This window comes from Triturus cristatus, chromosome 8, assembly GCF_964204655.1.
Source record: "Triturus cristatus chromosome 8, aTriCri1.1, whole genome shotgun sequence".
Lineage (NCBI taxonomy): Eukaryota > Metazoa > Chordata > Amphibia > Caudata > Salamandridae > Triturus > Triturus cristatus.
Genome location: NC_140591.1, coordinates 1,392,543,072 through 1,392,562,536, shown reverse-complemented (window position 1 = coordinate 1,392,562,536; position 19,465 = coordinate 1,392,543,072). Strand labels below are relative to the sequence as shown.

The 19,465-nt window shown below is 46.2% G+C and overlaps 1 protein-coding gene across 7 annotated transcripts in view; it reads right to left on the bottom strand.

The window, feature by feature from the left end:
- Window positions 1-19,465, bottom strand: part of SYNJ1 (synaptojanin 1) — a 683,220-nt gene that overhangs the window by 158,714 nt on the left and 505,041 nt on the right. For all 7 annotated transcript variants that reach the window (XM_085623112.1, XM_085623114.1, XM_085623109.1 and 4 more), the window contains one exon: window positions 11,098-11,176. In XM_085623112.1, the coding sequence (XP_085479238.1) occupies window positions 11,098-11,176 (79 nt within the window). The remainder of the gene's footprint in view (window positions 1-11,097; window positions 11,177-19,465) is intronic.

Here is a 19,465-nt window from a genome sequence, read left to right as displayed (position 1 = left end):
AAGATCTGAGTCCACATCCTCTTGGTGGACCTGAACTGCTACCGTTGGTCTATCTATGTATTCCTTAGATACTAATAATTTATGCTCTCTATTTAAACATTCCTTTTTCTCCTGAACTTCCTTATCCTTCAATTCCTTATAATTCTGATACTCTGTCTTCCTTTTCTGTTTCCTTTGTACCCTCTCTGCCTTGAGCTGCCCCTCCTTCACTTCTTTCCTTCCACATACGCAAACTATCAAACATGGCTGGCCTAACTTTCTTTAAAAACAATCGATTCTCTAAATACTCGAGTTTGTGAGGGTCCATTGTTCCCTCTAATGGCCATTGTAACTGGGGATCCCCTCTTGTATATTTGTTCCACAATGCATTATACATGATGGGACAAATACCATATTTGATGTACATCTCAAAATTGGGCGTACCTTCTGGTGGTGCCGGCTGACTTGCTTCCAAATTGCTCTGCTTATCGCAGCAGCAACATCAAAAATTCCAAAGACTACTAATCACAGGCATGTTGATATTTCAAAAACTTATAAACAGAGAGAAAGGGAAAAAATATTCTCATGTTTACCTGGAAGAAAAAATATTAGTCAAAACAAATAGCAAGTTCCAAGGCAAGTTTCAAAAGCAAGTCTCAAAAACAAAATTCCGAACGGATATTAAACAAATGCCAAGCAGATTTCAAGACGATATAAAAACAAATCCTAACCAAGTGAACCGGTTCAATACTGATTTACCTAATGTGTAGTCTTTGACTCCCACCTGTCAATCCGCCCTGATCCAAAAATGACTGTCCGAAGGCCCCAGTCAAGGCAAGCAGCCGCCAGGAAGATCAGAGTTGGAGAGCTGAAAAATCACCTTGGACCATGAGCAACACTTCAGGTGGGGCGCCCCTCAGCGAAGTTCATCTTACCGACCTTATCTCCTCCCCCTGGTCCGACTGCAAACCCTTGATTGGGCCCCACATTGGGTGCTAATTTGTGGAACAGATTAATTAATAATCTGCTGGTGCAGGGTCACCACTTCGCCACTGGTTCTTAACAAGTAAGGAGGAATCAACACTGGAGCGAAGTCAAATTATAGGTCATTTATTAAGCATTCATGAATGGGTCTCAATCAAACAAGTACCATCAAGATACCCAAGTAGAGAGCACCCTGAACGATGGTTACATGGGTTTATATAGCAAAAGTCAGAGACAAGGAACGCCCAGAGCTAAATAGAGCTTTGGGAAGAACACACAAATGAGACAATGGGTAAGAATCAACAACCTTGGCGCCGTGTAGAACTGTTGCATCCTGAAGCTGCACAACAAGATAGGCTATCTGAGCAAACTTTATCTAAGGCTTTACCGTTATTTAACAAACACACGAAACCCAGTACAGACATCAGCTGTTCTTTTGTGCTGACTTTGCATGTTTACGCAGCCTACAATGTCTCAATTTAGATTAGTTACCTAATGTTTTTGCAGGTGTGGTGTCAAGGATAGAGTCAGGCTGAAAACAGGACAGTGCGCATGGATGAGGCACAGCTGAATTAAACAAGCATTTGCAATGCAATAGGTCTCGCATTTACAGGAGTTTAAGCAATTGGCAATGTAAATGGCAATGCCTTTTATTTATGTTCAAAAATAAAAAATAAAAGGCATTGTCATTTGCAATGTCAATAGCTCAAACTCGCGTAAATGCGAGACATATTGCATTGCAAATGCTTGTTGTCTTCAAAGGTTGGATATTTAGCTTTTAAAAAGAAGCACAATAAAGGTTTGGGCCATTTACAAACTGCTGGGCTTCCCGTAGATTCTTTGTGTATCTATTTATTGAAGAGTAGAGCTTAGAGCCAATTGGAGCTGGAAAATCACCTCCTATATAGTAATAATCAAGTACACAACACATACATGCCAACATTTAAATTTAGATAAAGGGACATTTTGAAATAAAATCGGGGACTTTATTTTCCCCAGTGACGCACATTGAAGCAAAGGCAATTTTAAGCACCAGAGAGCTAAAATAAAGGCACCTTAATCCACTCCATGTTTTTTCACTGCACAATAGCATTTGTAGCCCTGTCAAACTCATCATAAGTGTCAGAATCCACAGAAATGTCCTGGGCTGGATGAGCTACTGGTGCACGGAGCTGAGGATCTTTACGGCTCTGAAATGTAGTGTTGCTCCAGCTGAAACTTTCGAGAGCTGCCGCTGCGTCTGCACTTCCGATAAAAAGTCACATAATTTCAGTATCAGGTTCAACAGAGATATTTTGACTTCGTTAAACACAACGCCCGTCAGGAAAAACCCAAGATTTACAGCCTCTGGTTATCACGCTGTAACCTCCACCCACTGGAGCCTGCACTAAAGCGAAACTATTGAGTCCCCAGAACTACAGAATGAGGATCGGAAATGTTCAAAAGTCTCCACAATGTGCATCAATTGGGAGGCCATTTTAGTGTTGCAGTGTTTATGGTTTATTTCGTGAAAGAACATATACTGTAAACAAAAGTCTAAGTGCTATATTTCTAGATTTAAAAAGTAATGTTCTACAAAATAACTCCACATGAGTTAGTCTAGCTGCGTTTTTTTATACAAATAAACATAGTTCAATAATTATGTCTCTTACATTCCGAAAACATAACATGTTGAATAAATCTGTGGAAATAAGCTTAACAAGTAACTCAATTTTGGAATTTTGTTTAAATTCGATACACATACGCCTACTTCAAAATGGCCACTAATTTAACCACGGGTGACGGGCTACGAACATTGCTGGTTTATTTCCTTGACGCATGCGAGGTAGGCACAGTCACGTCACTGTCATGGCAGCCCACTGGAGCAAGTTGTTGCACATGGGTAAAGTGAGCTGCGCATAGGAAGAGTGCTGTTCTGAGGTTGTCATCTGAGGGTTCGCGCGCTGTTGCGGATATCTACCTCTCAGTGCACGCTGTACACAGAAACAGCACAGAGACAGAGCCGGTGATCGCCTGAGCCCCATTGCAGCTTGAATCGCTAGCTGTCTGCTTGATGTCTGTGGTCCCGATGCTGCCAGAAGCGATGGAGCAGGCGGTGCTGAGGGGCTTTCCAATCGCAGCAGAAAGACAGCAGCTCAAGCAAAACCCAGACGCCGCTGCAGGTACTATATATAACACAACAGTCATCTTAGCTCGGGAGTCTATTTCTGAATCCAAGGCACTGGAGGGAGGCAGTATGTCAGAGAGGATAGGGAAGGGTTGTAAAGGCCAGTTTCCTTTAGCTTACAAGCCTATGTTCTACATTTCAGCCGACTTTAAAAAAGAATGCGTTGCCTCTGTTGGTTATAAATGTCATGTTGATTTCTGTTATCAAAGCGGCCGCGAAAGTGAAAGTAAGCGCGGCGCGCGCGCCCGCGCACATGCACTGTAGCTTTAGGCTGGCCTGGTAGCACTTTTTGGAGCCCACATACAAAATGTCTCTTCGAGCCAGCGCATGCGCTGGGCTCAGCGAGACCTAAAAACGAGAGAATTCAGATTTTACATTTTCACAAGGGGTCACAGGAAAGATTGTATGAGAGCTTGTACAGCCACTCTTTCACAAGGGTTATAACCTTTAAGCGGACAATTTCTATACAGGAGTAGAGCTTTTAAGTGAGCTGGCACCGGCACTTTGACCCGCGGTACAATTTGTTATCACTGCAAAGGATTTCCGCAGGAGCTTGTTTGCAAGAAGCTCCAGAAATCCCAGAGTACAGCGTTGCATTCCAATGAACTGCTCGCAGTCAACTTCTCAGATAGGCGCGACGTGTACGTGCTCACTACAATTCACGTGGAGAGCAGGTTTGGGGTCAGATGGCCGAAGTCCACACGCCCACCTGCATACTTGATTACAAATACATGGGCGGAGTGGACAAGAACGACCAGGTTTTCCAGCCATACAATCCGAATCGTAAAACTCGCACTTAGAGTAAGAAACTGTTTACTCACCTGATCCAGATAGCAACATACAATGCGTATGTTTTTTATCATCAGACCACCACAGAAAGACGTATGTCTTTCCTTGACTTTCAGTAGTCTGTGATTGGAAGTCTCATTGCTACAGAAGCAGCAGTCTCCTCCACATCATGTGTCCTGGAGGACGTGGCAATGCTGCAGGAGTGACACTTTGCTGATTAAATTCCTGCAACACTTAAAAAGGAGCGACCATGTCGTTGTTGTAAAGTGTGCTTGATGAAGGGAAAGAGGCAGGAGACTTGTATTTACTGTCCCCAGTGGCCAAGTAAGCCCGCCTTCTGTTTTCCTACTTGCTTTATGTTGTATCATACTAAAGCAAAGTCCTGGGAAATTGACTGTGGTGGAGCTGCCAATAGGTAAACCTTTCAAATGGTGTGAATGGATACCTACTGTCTGTGGGCCACTCCTTCGCCTGGCAAGCAGCCACAGAATATTTGTTCCTCTACTTCAGGAAATCATGGACTTCTCAACACCTTTATCTGCTTTCAGAATGTGGTAGTTGTTCTGTTCGCCAATTGACAAGTGCATTATAGCCCCCACACTGCACATTCTGGTGGACTGAACATGCGTCACTTTGTCACGGAATACCTTGTTTGGCAAAAAGTTAAAGGCATGACTGGATTTTGAAGTGCTGGTTAGGGAACTTATGTATACTACACAAGGACCACGCTGATTGCCATCGAGAACGGTAGTAAGCGTATTAAGTCAAACAAATATCCAATGGGACTTATTCACCAACATTTCTACTTGTTTTGAACGTGTGCAAACTCAATTATTAACTTGTATCATAACCATGTTATTAAAAAGGGATACAGGACACAATATCTTGTATGAAGATTGTTTTCACATCGTTAATTTAAGATGTGAAAATAATCATCATACAAGATATTGTGTTCTGTACCATTTCTCAATAATACTGTGTATGATGCAAGTTCGTAATTGAGTTTTCACGCTGTCAAAGTAAAAGTGTCGGTGAATGAGACCCAGAGGACATTTGTTTGGCTTATTACTTTATGGAACTTAGGCAATATACCCCAGCATGTCTGAAATATTTTCAAAGGTAGATATGCTCGCTCAGTTCGTGATATGGCCTACTGAGATACTCTGACACTCCCCAACTTGCATCCACAAACTGGAAAGAGTTGGATTTAGCACAGTGAAAGCATTGATGGCACGTGACAAACGTTTTCTAGAGCTTCAAGTAGCTAGAGATGGAAGACATTAGTATAGGGTCACTTGAAAATAAGACAGAATTAGTCAGGACTCTAATGAGGACAGACACACAAACGGGTTAGAACAGCTTACGGTAGGTGGGGTTTCCCAAGAATATTGCATAGGTAGAAGGCAGATAGTAAAGGTAGTACAGATACACGTCATGACTTCATCTTCACCCATGGATTCAAATCCACTGCTGCCAGACTCGCACTGAATTTACTATGGTACTTGTGGGTCAATGCTGCTTGCCATTTTCATCCTCCGTTAGAACTTAGTAGATGTTCAGTTTGCTGTATAAGTGCATTACAGTCACTGCACATAACGGTGGATTGGACATATGCTACGTTGTCACGGACTACCCGTGTTTCACATTCTACCGCTCTTCATAGTTTATGATGTTCTCTTTAGAAAGCTTTGGAAAATTTCCAGCATGTTTGCCTTATTTTCAAATGTAGATGTGCTTGCTCAGTTCGAGATCTGGCTTTACGGCCTCCTCGGGCACCCCCCCAACTTGCATCCACAAACTGGGAGTTGGATTTTACACAGTGAGTGTGCTAAAGGCGCATGAAAGACATATCTTTCTGATCCTCATGTGGCAGTCATGGGAGCCATTAATAAAGGTTCATTCGACATGCGTTTGGTAATATTCAGGAAAAGGGAGGCGGAGACTTGACAGGTGGTAAAATGTAGTCAAACTTATTACGTCTTGTGGCGTATGAATGTGATGGGCCCTTGCATGGCGGCGGTATGTTTATGTGAGTGCAAGTGATCTGTATGTTTGGGCCGGTGGCTGGCGGTAAGGAAGTCTTGTGTGTGGTGCGTGAATGGCGTGTGAATGGACCATAAAGCGGTTGGTGCCGTGCAGTTGATTTATGGCTCTCCTTCAGAAGGCTTCAATATTTACATACTTTGATAAGTATTTGTGCTATGAAGTCAGCGTTTCTGGAGGTGTTAAAACCAACCAGTGTAAGTGGTGGATTAACTTTATCAAATTAGTGTCAGATTTATATTTGTGGCGGTTTAATGATCTTTTGTAAGACCTTTTTTTTGTCAATATGGGTAGTTGGGAATTTTGTGACCTAGCTCAGTCGTCACCTAGGCAAACCGTCACATTTTTGAGTAGTAGACAACGAGGGTAGTACAGGGGTGATTGACTTGAGTGGTTCTGACAAGTTTTTTTTTCAAGTAAACAACATGGACAGGCCTCCATAAGAATAATGTCATTTAGTGTGACACATGGGTTTTATACACAGGAGCACATACATCCAGTGGATGTTTAAGAAGGCCCCTCACCCACCAACCTGGTTGGTGGCATGCTTCATCATTGGGGTCCCAGCTGGATTGCCGAATGCAACCCAGCTGTGCTTCAACGCCCGATTACAGCGGAGCGGGAATTGTGACGTGAAGTGAGTGTTTATGTGAAGAGTAATTAAATGTTAAAAATGTCTCTAAGAAATGCCCTTGTAAAACAAATTTAATGGAAGGGTCTTAGGACATGGTTAAAAACGTAAGTGGGATATGACGAAGGTAAATTATTGTTCTTCAATAGCCCCAAAAGTGTAGGTCAACTCGTTTCAGCCTACTACGACGTTCGTGAGGCTTTCGTCAGGACCAAAGTGTAGTGACTAAAAAGTGGAGTAGCCACAAAAGGATAAGTATCAGCACACGTACTAAAGTGTGCTGTGAGTGTGGTGGGTACGTTGTACTTACGGACCCAGCAGGGTAGGTATTTTAACTCTACGTATTGTGGACGTACTGATCCTGCCAAGGGGAAACCTCCTATAGTCACACATTAATCAAGGAAAGAATCCCTCTTTTCAAACATGCAGTGCTCTCGGTCAGGATCTTGCCCTGGGGCCCCGGGATTGGCGGCCTTCTAGGGAAACCTACTAAACCCACACATTTCTGAAAGCTAGACACCCGGCGGAGTGCAGGGAGGTATGGCTTGTGTGGGTCGTACCCTTTTACTACTCAGTATCCCCTGCAAACATCAAATTTACCTGGAAAAAAAAAAACACACATTTTCCACATATTTCTGAGTGGGATCACCGTGCCGACACAAATGTCCTACCACACAGCATTCCCCTCAATCTCCCGAGTGAAATGATACCTCACTTGTGTGGGTGGGACAAGGGCCAGCGCCTTGAGACCCTTACAGGTGAGTTGTCGTGCTTAACAAACGCCTGATTGATTGATAGAGAAGGGCCAAAAACATAGGGACTAAGGGTATAGCACAGCAAATTCTCAGCTTTTGAAAATTAGTTTTTAGCCAATTCTACATTGGACACCCACACAAGTGAGGTATCATTTGTGCCGGCACGGTGATCCCACTCAGTAATTTGTGGAAAATGCGATTTTTTTTTGCTAAATTTGAGGTTTGCAGGGGATTCTGGGTAATAAAATGTTGGGGGGGCTCAGAAATGTGTGGGCTTGGTATGTTTCCCTAGATGGCCGCCAAGCCTGGGGCCAAAAACCCAGGTGCCCCCCCCTGCAAAACAAGGATGTTTAGTGATACTTGCCCCACCCACACAAGTGAGGGACCATTTCTATCAGGTGACTTTGGAAAATGCGGGGTGGGTGGAATTTTGTAGATCCACACAGATTCCATACTTTGCCACAGAAATGTGAGGAAAATGTGTTTTTTTGACAAAGTTTGAGGTCTGAAAGGGATTCTCGGTAACAGAACATGGTGAGAGCCACACAAGTCACCACATCCTGGATTCCTCTGGGTGTCTAGTTTAAAAAAATTATAGGTTTGCTAGGTTCCCTTAGGTGCCGCCTGAGTCATAGTTCAAAATCCACAGCTAGACAATTTGCCCAAAAAAAGGTCAGAGTTCACTGGAAAAATGTGATGTGTCCACGTTTTTTGTGGGCTGTTTCCTGTCAGAGGTACTAGGCCTACCCACACAAGTAAGGTAGCAGTTTTAACGAGAGACTTTGGGTAATGCGGGGTGGGTGGAAGTTTGTGGATCCACACAGATTCCAGAATTTTCCATCATAGAAATGTGAAGAAAATGTGCTTTTTTCTTTTACAAAGTTTGAGGTCTGCAAGGGATTCTCGGTAACAGACCCTGGTGAGAGCCACACAAGTCACCCCATCCTGGATTCCCATGGGTTTCTAGTTTTAAAAAATGTATAGGTTTGCTAGGTTTCCCTAGGTACAGGATGAGCTATGGTTCAAAATCCACAGCTAGACAATTTGGTGATGTGTCCATGTTGCGTTGTGGGATGTTTCCTGTCACGGGCACTAGGCCTACCCACACAAGTGAGGTAGCATTTTTATTGGGAGACTTTGAAGAATGAAGGGTGGGTAGAAGTTCTTGGATCCACGCAGATTCCAGAACTTTCCATCACAGAAATGTGAGGAATTTTTTTGGGGGGGAAAGTTTGAGGTTTGCAAGGGAATCTCGGTAACAGAGCCTGGTGAGAGCCACACAAGTCACCACATCCTGGATTCCCCTGGGTGTCTAGTTTAAAAAATGTACAGGTTTGCTAGGTTTCCCTGGGTGCCAGCTGAGCTACGGTCCAAAAACCACAGCTAGGCACACTGCAAAAAAAGGGTCAGTTTTCACTGGAAAAAAATGATGAACCCACGTTGCATTTTGGGCCGTGTCCTGTATCGGGCACTATGCCTACCCACACAAATGAGATACCATTTCTATCGGGAGACTTAGGGGAACACAGAATAGTAGAACAAGTGTTACTGCCTATTGATTTTCTATGCATTCATCCCTTCCAAATGTAAGACAGTGTGTACAAAAGAATTAATTTACAAAAATGCCCTCTAATTCACATGCTGGAAAAGGTACCCACATATAAAGAGTTGTGCGAATAACCACTGCTTCTAAACTCGATATGTTGTTCTCCTTTCGGAAATACATAGTTTTCCTTGATACCTATTTTTGACTCTTTATATTTTACCAAGTGAATTGCTGTACAACCAGTACACAATGAAAACCTATAGCAACGTGCAGATCAGTTATTGGCTATGGGCACTACAGGTCCTATATAACCCTGCAACCATAAGGCTCTAGTGGACATAACAGTATATTACTTGTAAAAATCTGCCATACTTAGAAATTACAGGTGTAAATGCAGACACAAATGGCCGTTTTTGTCAACTTGTTTCCAATTTGTTTTAATTTGAACTGTTACTTTCTATCAAAAAAACCTTGAAGGATCTACACAAATGACCCCTTGCTAAATTCAGAATTGTGTCTACTTTTCACAAATGTATAGCTTTTTGGGATTCATTATTGGTTTTACATCAATTCCTAGCACTAACTGAAAGGAGATTGAAAGCACAAAACAATAGAACAAATAGGCTATGTAGCACTAAATGCCAAAACTATGTAAAAAATGTTTTTTTAACAAAAGTCTGCCTGTCCCTGAAAGCTGGGAAAATGGTGACTTTATCACCGCAAACGCTTTATTGATACCGTTTGCAGGGAAAAAAATAGATGCTTTCTTCCTCAGCACTTTTTTCAAATTTTTTACCAGTAACCCAAAATGTAGCTCTATTTCGGCTAAAGTCTGGGCCCCTTCCAGGGGCATCTCAAATCCTGGGCACCTTTAGAATCCTCAGGATGTTGGAAGAAAAGGACGCAAATTTGACGTGGATACCTTATGTGGACAAAAAGTTACAGGGGCCTAAGCCCGAACTACCCCAAATAGCCAAACAAGGACTCAGCACTGGGGGGGGGAAAGGCCCAGCAGTTAAGGGGTTAAGGTCAAAATGGAAGGCAAGATACATAAATCAAAAAGATTGGCATAAAGGGAGCAAAGTGACAATGATAAAGCCATAATTTCTGTCATAAATAGGACCTCGAGCTGCAGCGTTGTAGCCCATTACCCTTTAAGGTGCACTAATTTTAGTGGTGCTGGAAATGGCTCAATTAATGAGATGGGCTTTTGTTTTTGTTCCGAAGTCTGGAGTCCCTATGAAATTGATAGGAGGGGCAGTCAGTCATGAAAACCTAGGTGGAGAACCTTCCCTGATGGGGCTGGAATGCTCAAATATGGACTGTCAGTCTGCAAGCTATATTAATGAGGACAATACAGTGAGGAACCTGAGCACATAACAGTCTCCTATGCGCTGAGCATTTTCGGGTGGCAGCAGCAAGTAAAGTCTACATTGTGTATTTACCAGAAACACTGCTGCATCAGGACCAACAAGGCTGCACCTTAATACAAGACCATACAAGCCTTCTAGGAAGGCATAAAGTGGCTCATGTCCAGGGGTATTGGACAAATTGTAACAGTCTTACCTATACATAGGTATACTTCAAATGAATGGTACAAACGTGGTGAAGCAGAAAAAAACAAGCTGGCCAGGCTGCGGGTGATGTACAGACTTTTGACAGTGATTGCTCCCCAAAGGTGCTGACAATCAATTTACCTGCTAGATGAACACGCACTACTGCAGTATTTTAAGGAACAGTGCAAAGAACCAATAACATATTTTTCAAATTATTCCTTCCTAGGTAGGTTTTGTAGCTTGACATGAGACATGTTTAAGACGTTTATTAATGGTATATGTATTACTTTTAAATAAATAATGGTAATTGAATGATGGACTTTGTTATCTCAAAAGGTCTGCTGCCTCTTTGGAGTTGCTGCTTGACCGTTCTCAACAAAAGCAGATATTAAATAAGGGTTCAGATGAAGAGCCGCTAAATGGTCTTTGTAATATCTGGTGACTGGGTGAACTCAATAGCTGCTAGAAATATCTCCTTACAAATGACCAAATGCAATTATTGTTATCAAATGTACAATATATTATTAGATTGGTCATTTACACAAACAGGCATTAAACAATTTAGTACTCCGAGGTCACATCCCTTAGAGAGCCACTATTAATTAAAAAGCTCAGAGAACAGGTAATTTTAGACATTTTTAAATTACCTCATGTCCACTTAAGCAGAGAACCTTCAAAGCAGAACTCCCTTCTAAGAAAGTGACCCACATTTTGTCTTCCACAAACCTGAAAAACATTTCAAATCATACACCTTAAACATCATTAGCATTTGTTCCTATGACCAATTGTTAATGAAGATAACTGTCAATCAGTGAACCACAACACATACGAGTGCTTAACATATTATGCAACAAACACAAGTGGGATTATGAACAATGTAAATATTTGATTGAAGATTAGGGTTATTTATTATCACTGTGTTCTCATCATCTGAAAACAGAAAGATCATCATAAGTAAGCAATTAATTTCATGAATAAAGCATTTCTTTTAAAATCAAGGTTTCATTTATCAGATTTGTTTATTCTTCCTTAGGATAACAGCAATTTCCTACCTGTCTATGAGCAAAGTGGGTTAACACTGCCATTTTTTAAAGATCTCTTCTTTAGCATATAAAATGGGGATCATGGACCAGAAGACTTCCCTAGTTTATTCACCCGTAAGGAACCAATAAAATATATAGTACCAGAAAAATGTGTAAGTGTAGTAAATCCGCGTTTTCACCGTTTTGCTGGACACTATGTATTTGCTGGCATTAGACCTCTGTAACACTTTAATGACGCTAACCAGTGGTAATGTGCCTTGCTCCCCCTTTAAACATGGTCAAATTGGCATATTTCTAATTGGTTATATTTACCTTACATGCAAGTACCTAGTAGATGGTACAAAATGTACCTAGGGCATATAAGTTAAATGTCATTAGCACGACCACAGCACCTATTGTGCCATCCACTACAGTGTCAATGTAAAACATGACTTCAAGCCACCTGTTGCAGCATGACTGTGGCAGTTTAAATACTGCAATTTGATGTGTCCAAATAAAACATTTTGACAGGTTAAAGCACAAGCTACTTACCTTCGGTAACGATATATCTGTAAGAAACATTAGTTAGTTATAGATTCCTAACCTTAGAATTACCCTCAGGCATCAGACTGGATCCGTAAAGTTTTTTTAGTCAGCAGTACCTCTGCGCGTTGGAAGGTGGTGTCGGTCAGCTCCGCATCCGTCGTCGTGGTCGCCGGGATGACGTCGTGGCAGCTACTTGGAGGCCGTCGCTGACGTCAGTTCTGTACACGACTTTCTGCTCCAGAAACGCAGAGCCATGCAAGACACTGACCATTGGTGCACAAAACTAGGGCCTTGAAAGGATGTCTTTAACCCTAGAAATCAGTTAGCAGAACAGGGAGGATGGGTGGGGCGTTAAGGAATCTATAACTAACTAATGTTTCTTACAGATATATCATTACCGAAGGTAAGTAACTTGTGCATCTGAAAGAAACACGTTAGTTCTAGATTCCTAACCTTAGAATAGATACCCCAGCAATACCAACCCCAGTGGTGGGTCTGCAAACTAAGATCACATCAGATAATCCTGGAGAACAGAACGGCCACAGAAGCCGTCTCTCTGGACTTGGCTGTCCAGGCAGTAGTGTTTGGTGAGTGTGTGCAGCGATGCCCACGTGGCCGCCTGACAGATGTCATTCAGAGACACTTCTCTTCCCACGGCAGTAGTGGCTCCATCGCCCTGGTGGAGTGGGTGCGTAGCCCGACTGGAGGCTCCTTTTTAGCCAGAGAGTAACAAGCCTTAATACACAACACGACCCATAGAGAAATGGTGCTTTTATGTACAGCCCGACCCTTCTTTGCACCCGCGTAGCCAACAAAAAGTTGATCCTCCACCTGGAACTGTTTCGTGCGATCCAGATAGAAGGAGAGCGCACGTTTTGGGTCCAGACTGTGGAGCCTCTCTTCCTCTTTTGAAGGATGCGGAGGCGGAAAGAAGGTGGGCAAAGTAATGGTCTGCCCAATGTGGAAGGCAGTGACCACCTTAGGAAGAAAGGATGGATGGGTCCTGAGAACCACCTTATCCGGATGAACAGACAGGAAAGGTGATTTTGAAGAAAGAGCCTGGAGCTCACTCATCCTTCTAGCAGATGTGATGGCTACCAGGAAAGCAGTCTTAAGAGTCAAGAGACGTAAAGGACAGTTATGAAGCGGCTCAAAGGGATTGCACATTAGATAAGTCAGCACAAGATTCAAGTCCCACTGAGGCATAATGCAAGGGATTGGAGGAAAAGATATGTTAAGCCTTCCAAGAAACGGTTAACCACCGGGGACTTGAAAAGAGAAGGCTGATCAGGAAGGCAGACATGGCTGAATGGCAGCCCTTGATAGTGCCCAGAGCAGAGCCCTGCTGGGCTAAAGAGAGAAGGAACAAGAGTACTTCAGAAAGAGGGGCAGAAAGGGGATCCACAGCCTTTGCTGTGCACCATGCCAAAACTTTGTTCCCCCGGCAGGCATATACCGTCTTAGTGGAGGGACGCCTGGTTGCCAGGATTACGTCACAGACTTCGGGAGGCAGGTCGAAAGACGTCAATTGCCGCCGCGCAATCTCCACGCAAGGAGGTGGAGACTGGACAGGTTCGGGTGGAGGACCGTCGCCTGCTGCTGCGATAGAAGATCCTCCCAAAGAGGCAGTCTGATCGGAGGATCGATGGCCATGTTGAGCAGCTTGGGATATCAGACTTTTCGTGCCCAAATCGGAGCCACAAGAATGAATTTGGCCCGGTCGCGCCTGATCTTCTTCAGCAATCTGGGCAGAAGTGGTATAGGCGGAAAGGCGTACAACAGACCGCAACTCCACTCGCGACGAAAAGCGAAGCCGAGCAAGTGCCGCCTTGGAAATTCCAACGCGCGGAATTGCTGACATTGCGCATTCTCTTCGGTGGCGAATAGATCTAACCAAGGCTCTCCTCACTGTCGAAAGAGACCTTGCACCACCTTCGAGTGAATATGCCATTCGTGATCCATCATGCACCTGCGGCTGAGTTCACCCACTCTGGTGTTCAGGGAACCTGCCAGGTGTTGAACAAGCAGGGATATGCCTGGATGTTCCAGCCATGTTCAGAGGCGGAGGTCCTCCTGACATAGGGTCCATGACCCCACCTGGCGTTTGATAGGCCTGAAAGGTCAGACTAGGAAGGTTTGGAGGCTGCTGCAGAGGGGGGGTTGGTGGACTGGCCAGCCCGCTGGCCCCTGGAACCACAACGGTTGTTTCCACGTCCCCGGCCGCTTGAAGGATGGGTAACTTTCAGCGGTCTGTGGCCCTGGGTGGGAGGTAGCGGGGCACCCCTTCCGTAGCCACGAAAGGGGCAAAAAGCAGACTGCGCAGGGCAGGCGAAGAGGCCTTAAAGCGCTCTAGGGCATTGTCTGCTTTGTTGCCAAAAAGGCGACAGCCATCAAAGGGCATATCCATCAAGGTGTTCTGGACATCCCCAGAAAAGCCAGTGGACCTCAGCCAGGCGTAGCGACGGTGCGCTACTGACAATTAAATGGTCCTGCCCAGAGAGTCAGCGGTGTCCAGCCCACAACGTATCATAAACTTTGCTGCATCCCTCCCGGCGGCAACAGCCTGGGAGAGCACTGCCCGGGCCTCCTCTGGACACTGAGGTAGCACTTGCACCACCGTATCCCACACGGAGTGCGAATAACGGCCCAAGAGGGTGTGTACGGACCGCCATCCTAAGCTGGCGGAAAAGAACATTTTCTTGCCAAGGTGGTCCAGCTTCTTGGATTCCCTTTCCGGTGGAGGGGCAGGGAAGGCACTTTTGGAGGTGGAAGCTTGAACTACCAAGCTCTCAGGGATGGGATGTTGGGAGAGGAAAGTGGGGTCGCCCGGAGCCGGGCGGTGGCGTCGGGCAATCATCCTGTCCACGGGAGCCCCCGGGCCTGGACCATGTACCCAAAAGGACGTCTGTGAGGGCCTCATTAAACAGCAGCAGGGAGTCCGAATAGCTCACAGCCGGTTGAAGCACCTCAGTCAGGAGGTTAGTCCTGACGGCCACCGTAGGGAGCTCGAGGTTAAGAGCCTCGGCCGCCCTACGCAATACCACTGTTTACGATGCTCCCTCCTCCGTAGCCACGGTAGGAGGAGACAACATGCCAAGGGAGGTGTCCAGACCACTGGGATCCCCCAGTTCCTCTCTCCAGTCCTGTTTGCTGTCCAACTGGCCAGTTAAAGAGTCACCTGACCCCTCCCAGTCCTCCTCATCATCATCCTCTGGGTGCCATTGCGGTTGAAAAGGGACCCCAGGAGTGAACAGGGGCACATAAACCCCACCCGGCGCCGGATCCGTCTGGCTCAGTGTCCACGTCGGGATGGAGGTCGGGGTCGACGTCAGCCAGGGGGCCGATCAGCGTCAAACGCGGTAGTGGTGCTGTCGGAAGCAGCGCCGGTGGAGGTGTAACGATGTCAACTGGCTCCGATCCAAGGGGGGCGATCGGGGCCGGAGCCGCCGGCAGCAAAGACTTAGGCCCCCCAACCGAGTCCGCGGAGCCCGAAGGCGCGCCGGCGGGGTCGGTCCGCCCAAAGATGGCATGCATCGCCTCGTAGAACGTACGTAGCTGGGCGGGGGACGTTCCGGTTCCCGGAAATGGAGGGAAACTCTGAGTCGACCCTTCGGGCTCCGCTCGAGGAGCTGTGGGAGGGGCACCACCTGCATGCCTTGTCGGATCGGCCGACCGACGAGGAGAAGTCGAAGAGCGACAATGCTTCTTCGACTTCTTATGCTTCGACTTACACCACCCCGAGTGCGAAGACTTTGATGATTTCGAACCGGAATGGGGGTGGCTACGCTACCGGTCCCTTGATCGCCCTCTCGACCGGGACCTCGAACGGCGCGGATCCGACTGTCGGCGTTCAAGCAGCTTTCGGGGTCATAGTCGTGCTCCAGGCAAAAAAGGCACACGCGGTGTGGATCCATCACCGACATCAGTCGGTTACAGGATCCGCAGTCCTTGAAACCGGGCATCCCTCGTGCACCTGTTGGCAGTCAGAGACTCGAAACAAGAAGTCGACAAAAGTCGAGAAAAAGTTAGTAAAAAATTGACTGATGTACTGCTCTTCCCGGATCTGCGCTGGCTGGTGGGGAAAAAGAAATAAATGATGTCAGAAAGCGAGGGCGGCGTCTAAGTAGCTGCCGCGACGTCATCCCGGCAACCACAACGCCGATTACGGACGTGGAGCCGACCGACACCACCTTCCGACGCGCAGAGGTACTGCTGACAAAAAAACTTGCCGGATCCAGTCTGACGCCTGGGGGTAATTTTAAGGTAAGGAATCTATAACAAACGTGTTTCTTTCAGATACCTCCTTTTAAATAAAAGCTCTATGTTGGCCTTGAAAATCACAAGATAGGCTGCATTGTATTTAAAAGTAGGACATGTAGAAATGCATTGTTAACATGTTCCTACAGTGACAAGTACCCAGAAAACTTTTTTAAGCGAGGTAGGCCGAGCTACTCCATGTATAAAACCAAAGTACAGATTAGGGGCCAGATGTACAACCATATTTTGCGTTCGTAAATGGGAAATCGGCCCGTTTGCAATTGCAAATCTGGTCTGTCACATGTACGAACCCTATTTTGCGAGTCGGTAACCTTTTACCCACTTGCAAAATAGGGTGTGCAACTAGCTGTTGGGAAGGGGATTGCCAAGGGAGTCCCTTCCTAATAGCGACTTGTACTGCAATGTAAAATTGTTTAGCGACCTGTTAGATCTGGGGGTCTCTAGTTGGCATAGGTAAGTACCTTTGTCCAAATAGGGACCCTTACTTCTAGTCAGGGTAAGGGGGTACACACTGTTGATAACCCCTGCTCACCCCCTTGGTAGCTTAGTACGAGCAGAAAGGCTTATCCCCTAGGTAATGTGTAAAGTATTTGCACTAACAAGCACAATAACAAAATGAAACATCACACAGGTTGTTTATAAAAAATATCAATATCTTTATATATTTAGTTTAGATCAGATCAAAAATGCGGGCAAAATGTACATACATATAAATAAATGTTTCTTTGTCTTTGAAAATGGTTCCTTGTTATGTTTCTAACCAAAAGCTCACTTCATGAATGTTCCTGGTGCTCGCACTGTTCCCCCTTGTAATACAGTCCACCTTTGTAACCTTTGGGCTCACACAGTTCACGCCTCAATGAGGAAGAAAGATGTTTCCCACCCAGCAATGCCCCCACCCTGTTAAGCGATGCAGTGTTCTCAGGATGTCCCCACTGCTGACTACTTTCCCCTTCTAGAGCTCGAGCAGGCTCCAATTATCACTGAGTGTATGAATGTATCCAATGTCCCCGTCGTAGCGCTGGACGTGCTGGCTTCAGAAATTACCCCCTACTAAGAAATGCGGCTGGCAACAGCTTTAAATTATCCCCATGGCGCCACTGCACAGGTTACCTTTGTTGCGGCGGAAGGGAGAGGGTTCGGCAGTCCATGTGGCTGCAGAGGCAGCTTCCTTTGTGCGCGGCTCCCCTGGCTTCCGAGGCCGTCCTGCTGACGTCAGAGGAGCGGGAAAGCCTCATTGCTAGGAGACGCACCTCACTTCCTCCAGTGCCTTCGCAGCTCTTCCAAGTCGAGCCCCTTGGTTGCTAGGGGACGCCCAATGCTGCGGCCAATCCCAGCGCGGCGATCCCCTGACGCCAGCAACGGGCCGCTGGCGGTGATTCCTGATGCGGCGATCTCGTGCCTCCCGGGCGGCGGCAGTGATTGTAGCCCCCACAATGCAGCAACGCCGGAGGGCGGGGGCCGCTTCAGAGCTCCGGGCCCCGCGGCAAACTTGGTCACAACACCTCAGACCAGACGGGGGCCGGCGAGGACAAAGTGCCGGTCCTCCGATAATCACACTGGGCAAAATAATTACTGTGCACGTTAGGCAGGCGGCACGAAGAACCTCAGCAGCGTTCCGGGGGCACACAGGCCAGCCCAGAGTCAGCAGGGATAGCGGAACACGATGTAGGGTGAGCTTGAGGGAAGTCCTTACGGTAACTTTTATGTTCCTGAGTTAAAACAGGAGGCCAGCTCTCTTCTGGCCCTTGGAGACTCTCAGGACACAGCACACAGCAAAGTCCTTGGTTTTCAAGCAGGGGTGGGACACAGCACACAGCCAAGTCCCTTGTCCTCATCCTTAGTAGATTCAGCAAACTGCAGGTCAGCCCCAGAACACACAGCAAGGGCAGTCTTCCTTTCCAGTCTCTTCAGTTGATCTCCTTGGGCAGAGGTTCCTCTTGATTGTAGAAGTCTAAATTACAGGGGTTTCAGGTCTTACTTTTATACCCCAAAAGTCTTTGTTTTCCATGTGTCCAGGATCCAGTCCAAACCAGTTCTAGGTGCCCTTTGCCAGGGCATGTCTTCTTCCTTTGTGAGTGTGGGCCAGGACTATCAGACGCACCACAGGAGGTGCAGCCAGCATTGTGGGAGGGAAGCACAGCCCTATTCAGACACAGGTGGAACTCCTCCCCACCACTCTACATGTAGATGGGTCTATTCAGCCTAGTGCGGACTCACCCAGCCTCCTGGAGCCACCCCCAGCCCCTGTCACTCACAAACCAGACAGTCAATAAACAAACAGGCAGAGGCACACAGAAAGGTTTAACAGGAAAATAGCCACTTTCTAAAAGTGCTATTTTCAAACACGGAAATTTAAAAACCATCTTTCCTAAAAGATGCGTTATCAAATTCTGAGTTCAGGGATACCAGACTTCAGCTTCCCATCTTGCTCCTATGGGGAGATATGCAGGTACACATGGGACACAGCACTCCCCATTTTATCCTATGGGCAAGATGGCCGTTCAATAGTGATAAACGAAATTGGCAGTATTTCACTATCAGGACAGGTCACCCACACTAGTACATGTCCTACCTTTCACATACACTGCACCCTGCCCAGGGGGGTACCTTGGGCCTACCATAGGGGTGTCCAATGTGTAAGAAAAGGGAAGGGTCAGGCCTGGTCAGGACAACATGGCAGTTCACAGACTGCGCACAGGCACTGCGGTAGCAGGCATGAGACACCATTTTAGGGCTACTCAGGTGATTGGCACAATCAGTGCTGCAGGCCCACTAGTAGCATTTGAATTACCAGCCCTGGCACACTCAGTGCCATTTACTAGGGACTTGACAGGTAAAACAAATATGCCAATCATGGATAACCAATCACAGTAATAATTTAACCAGGGAGTACTTGCACTTTGGAACTGATCAGCAGTGGCGAAGTGCCCAAAGCATCTAAACCAGCTAAACAAAATCCAGCACAGTGTCAAAAATACAGGAGGTAGAAGCAAAAAGTCAGAGGAAACCACGCCAAGGATGCCAGGTCTAACACGTGTCCCCTCCAGCTGAAAAGTGGGGAGAACTACCCACCCTCTTGGGAGTTCTCATCACTAAGGCGGAAGAACCTGGACAGACCATCAGCACTGGCGTGTTCTGTGCCAGGGCGGTGTTCCACCGTAAAGTC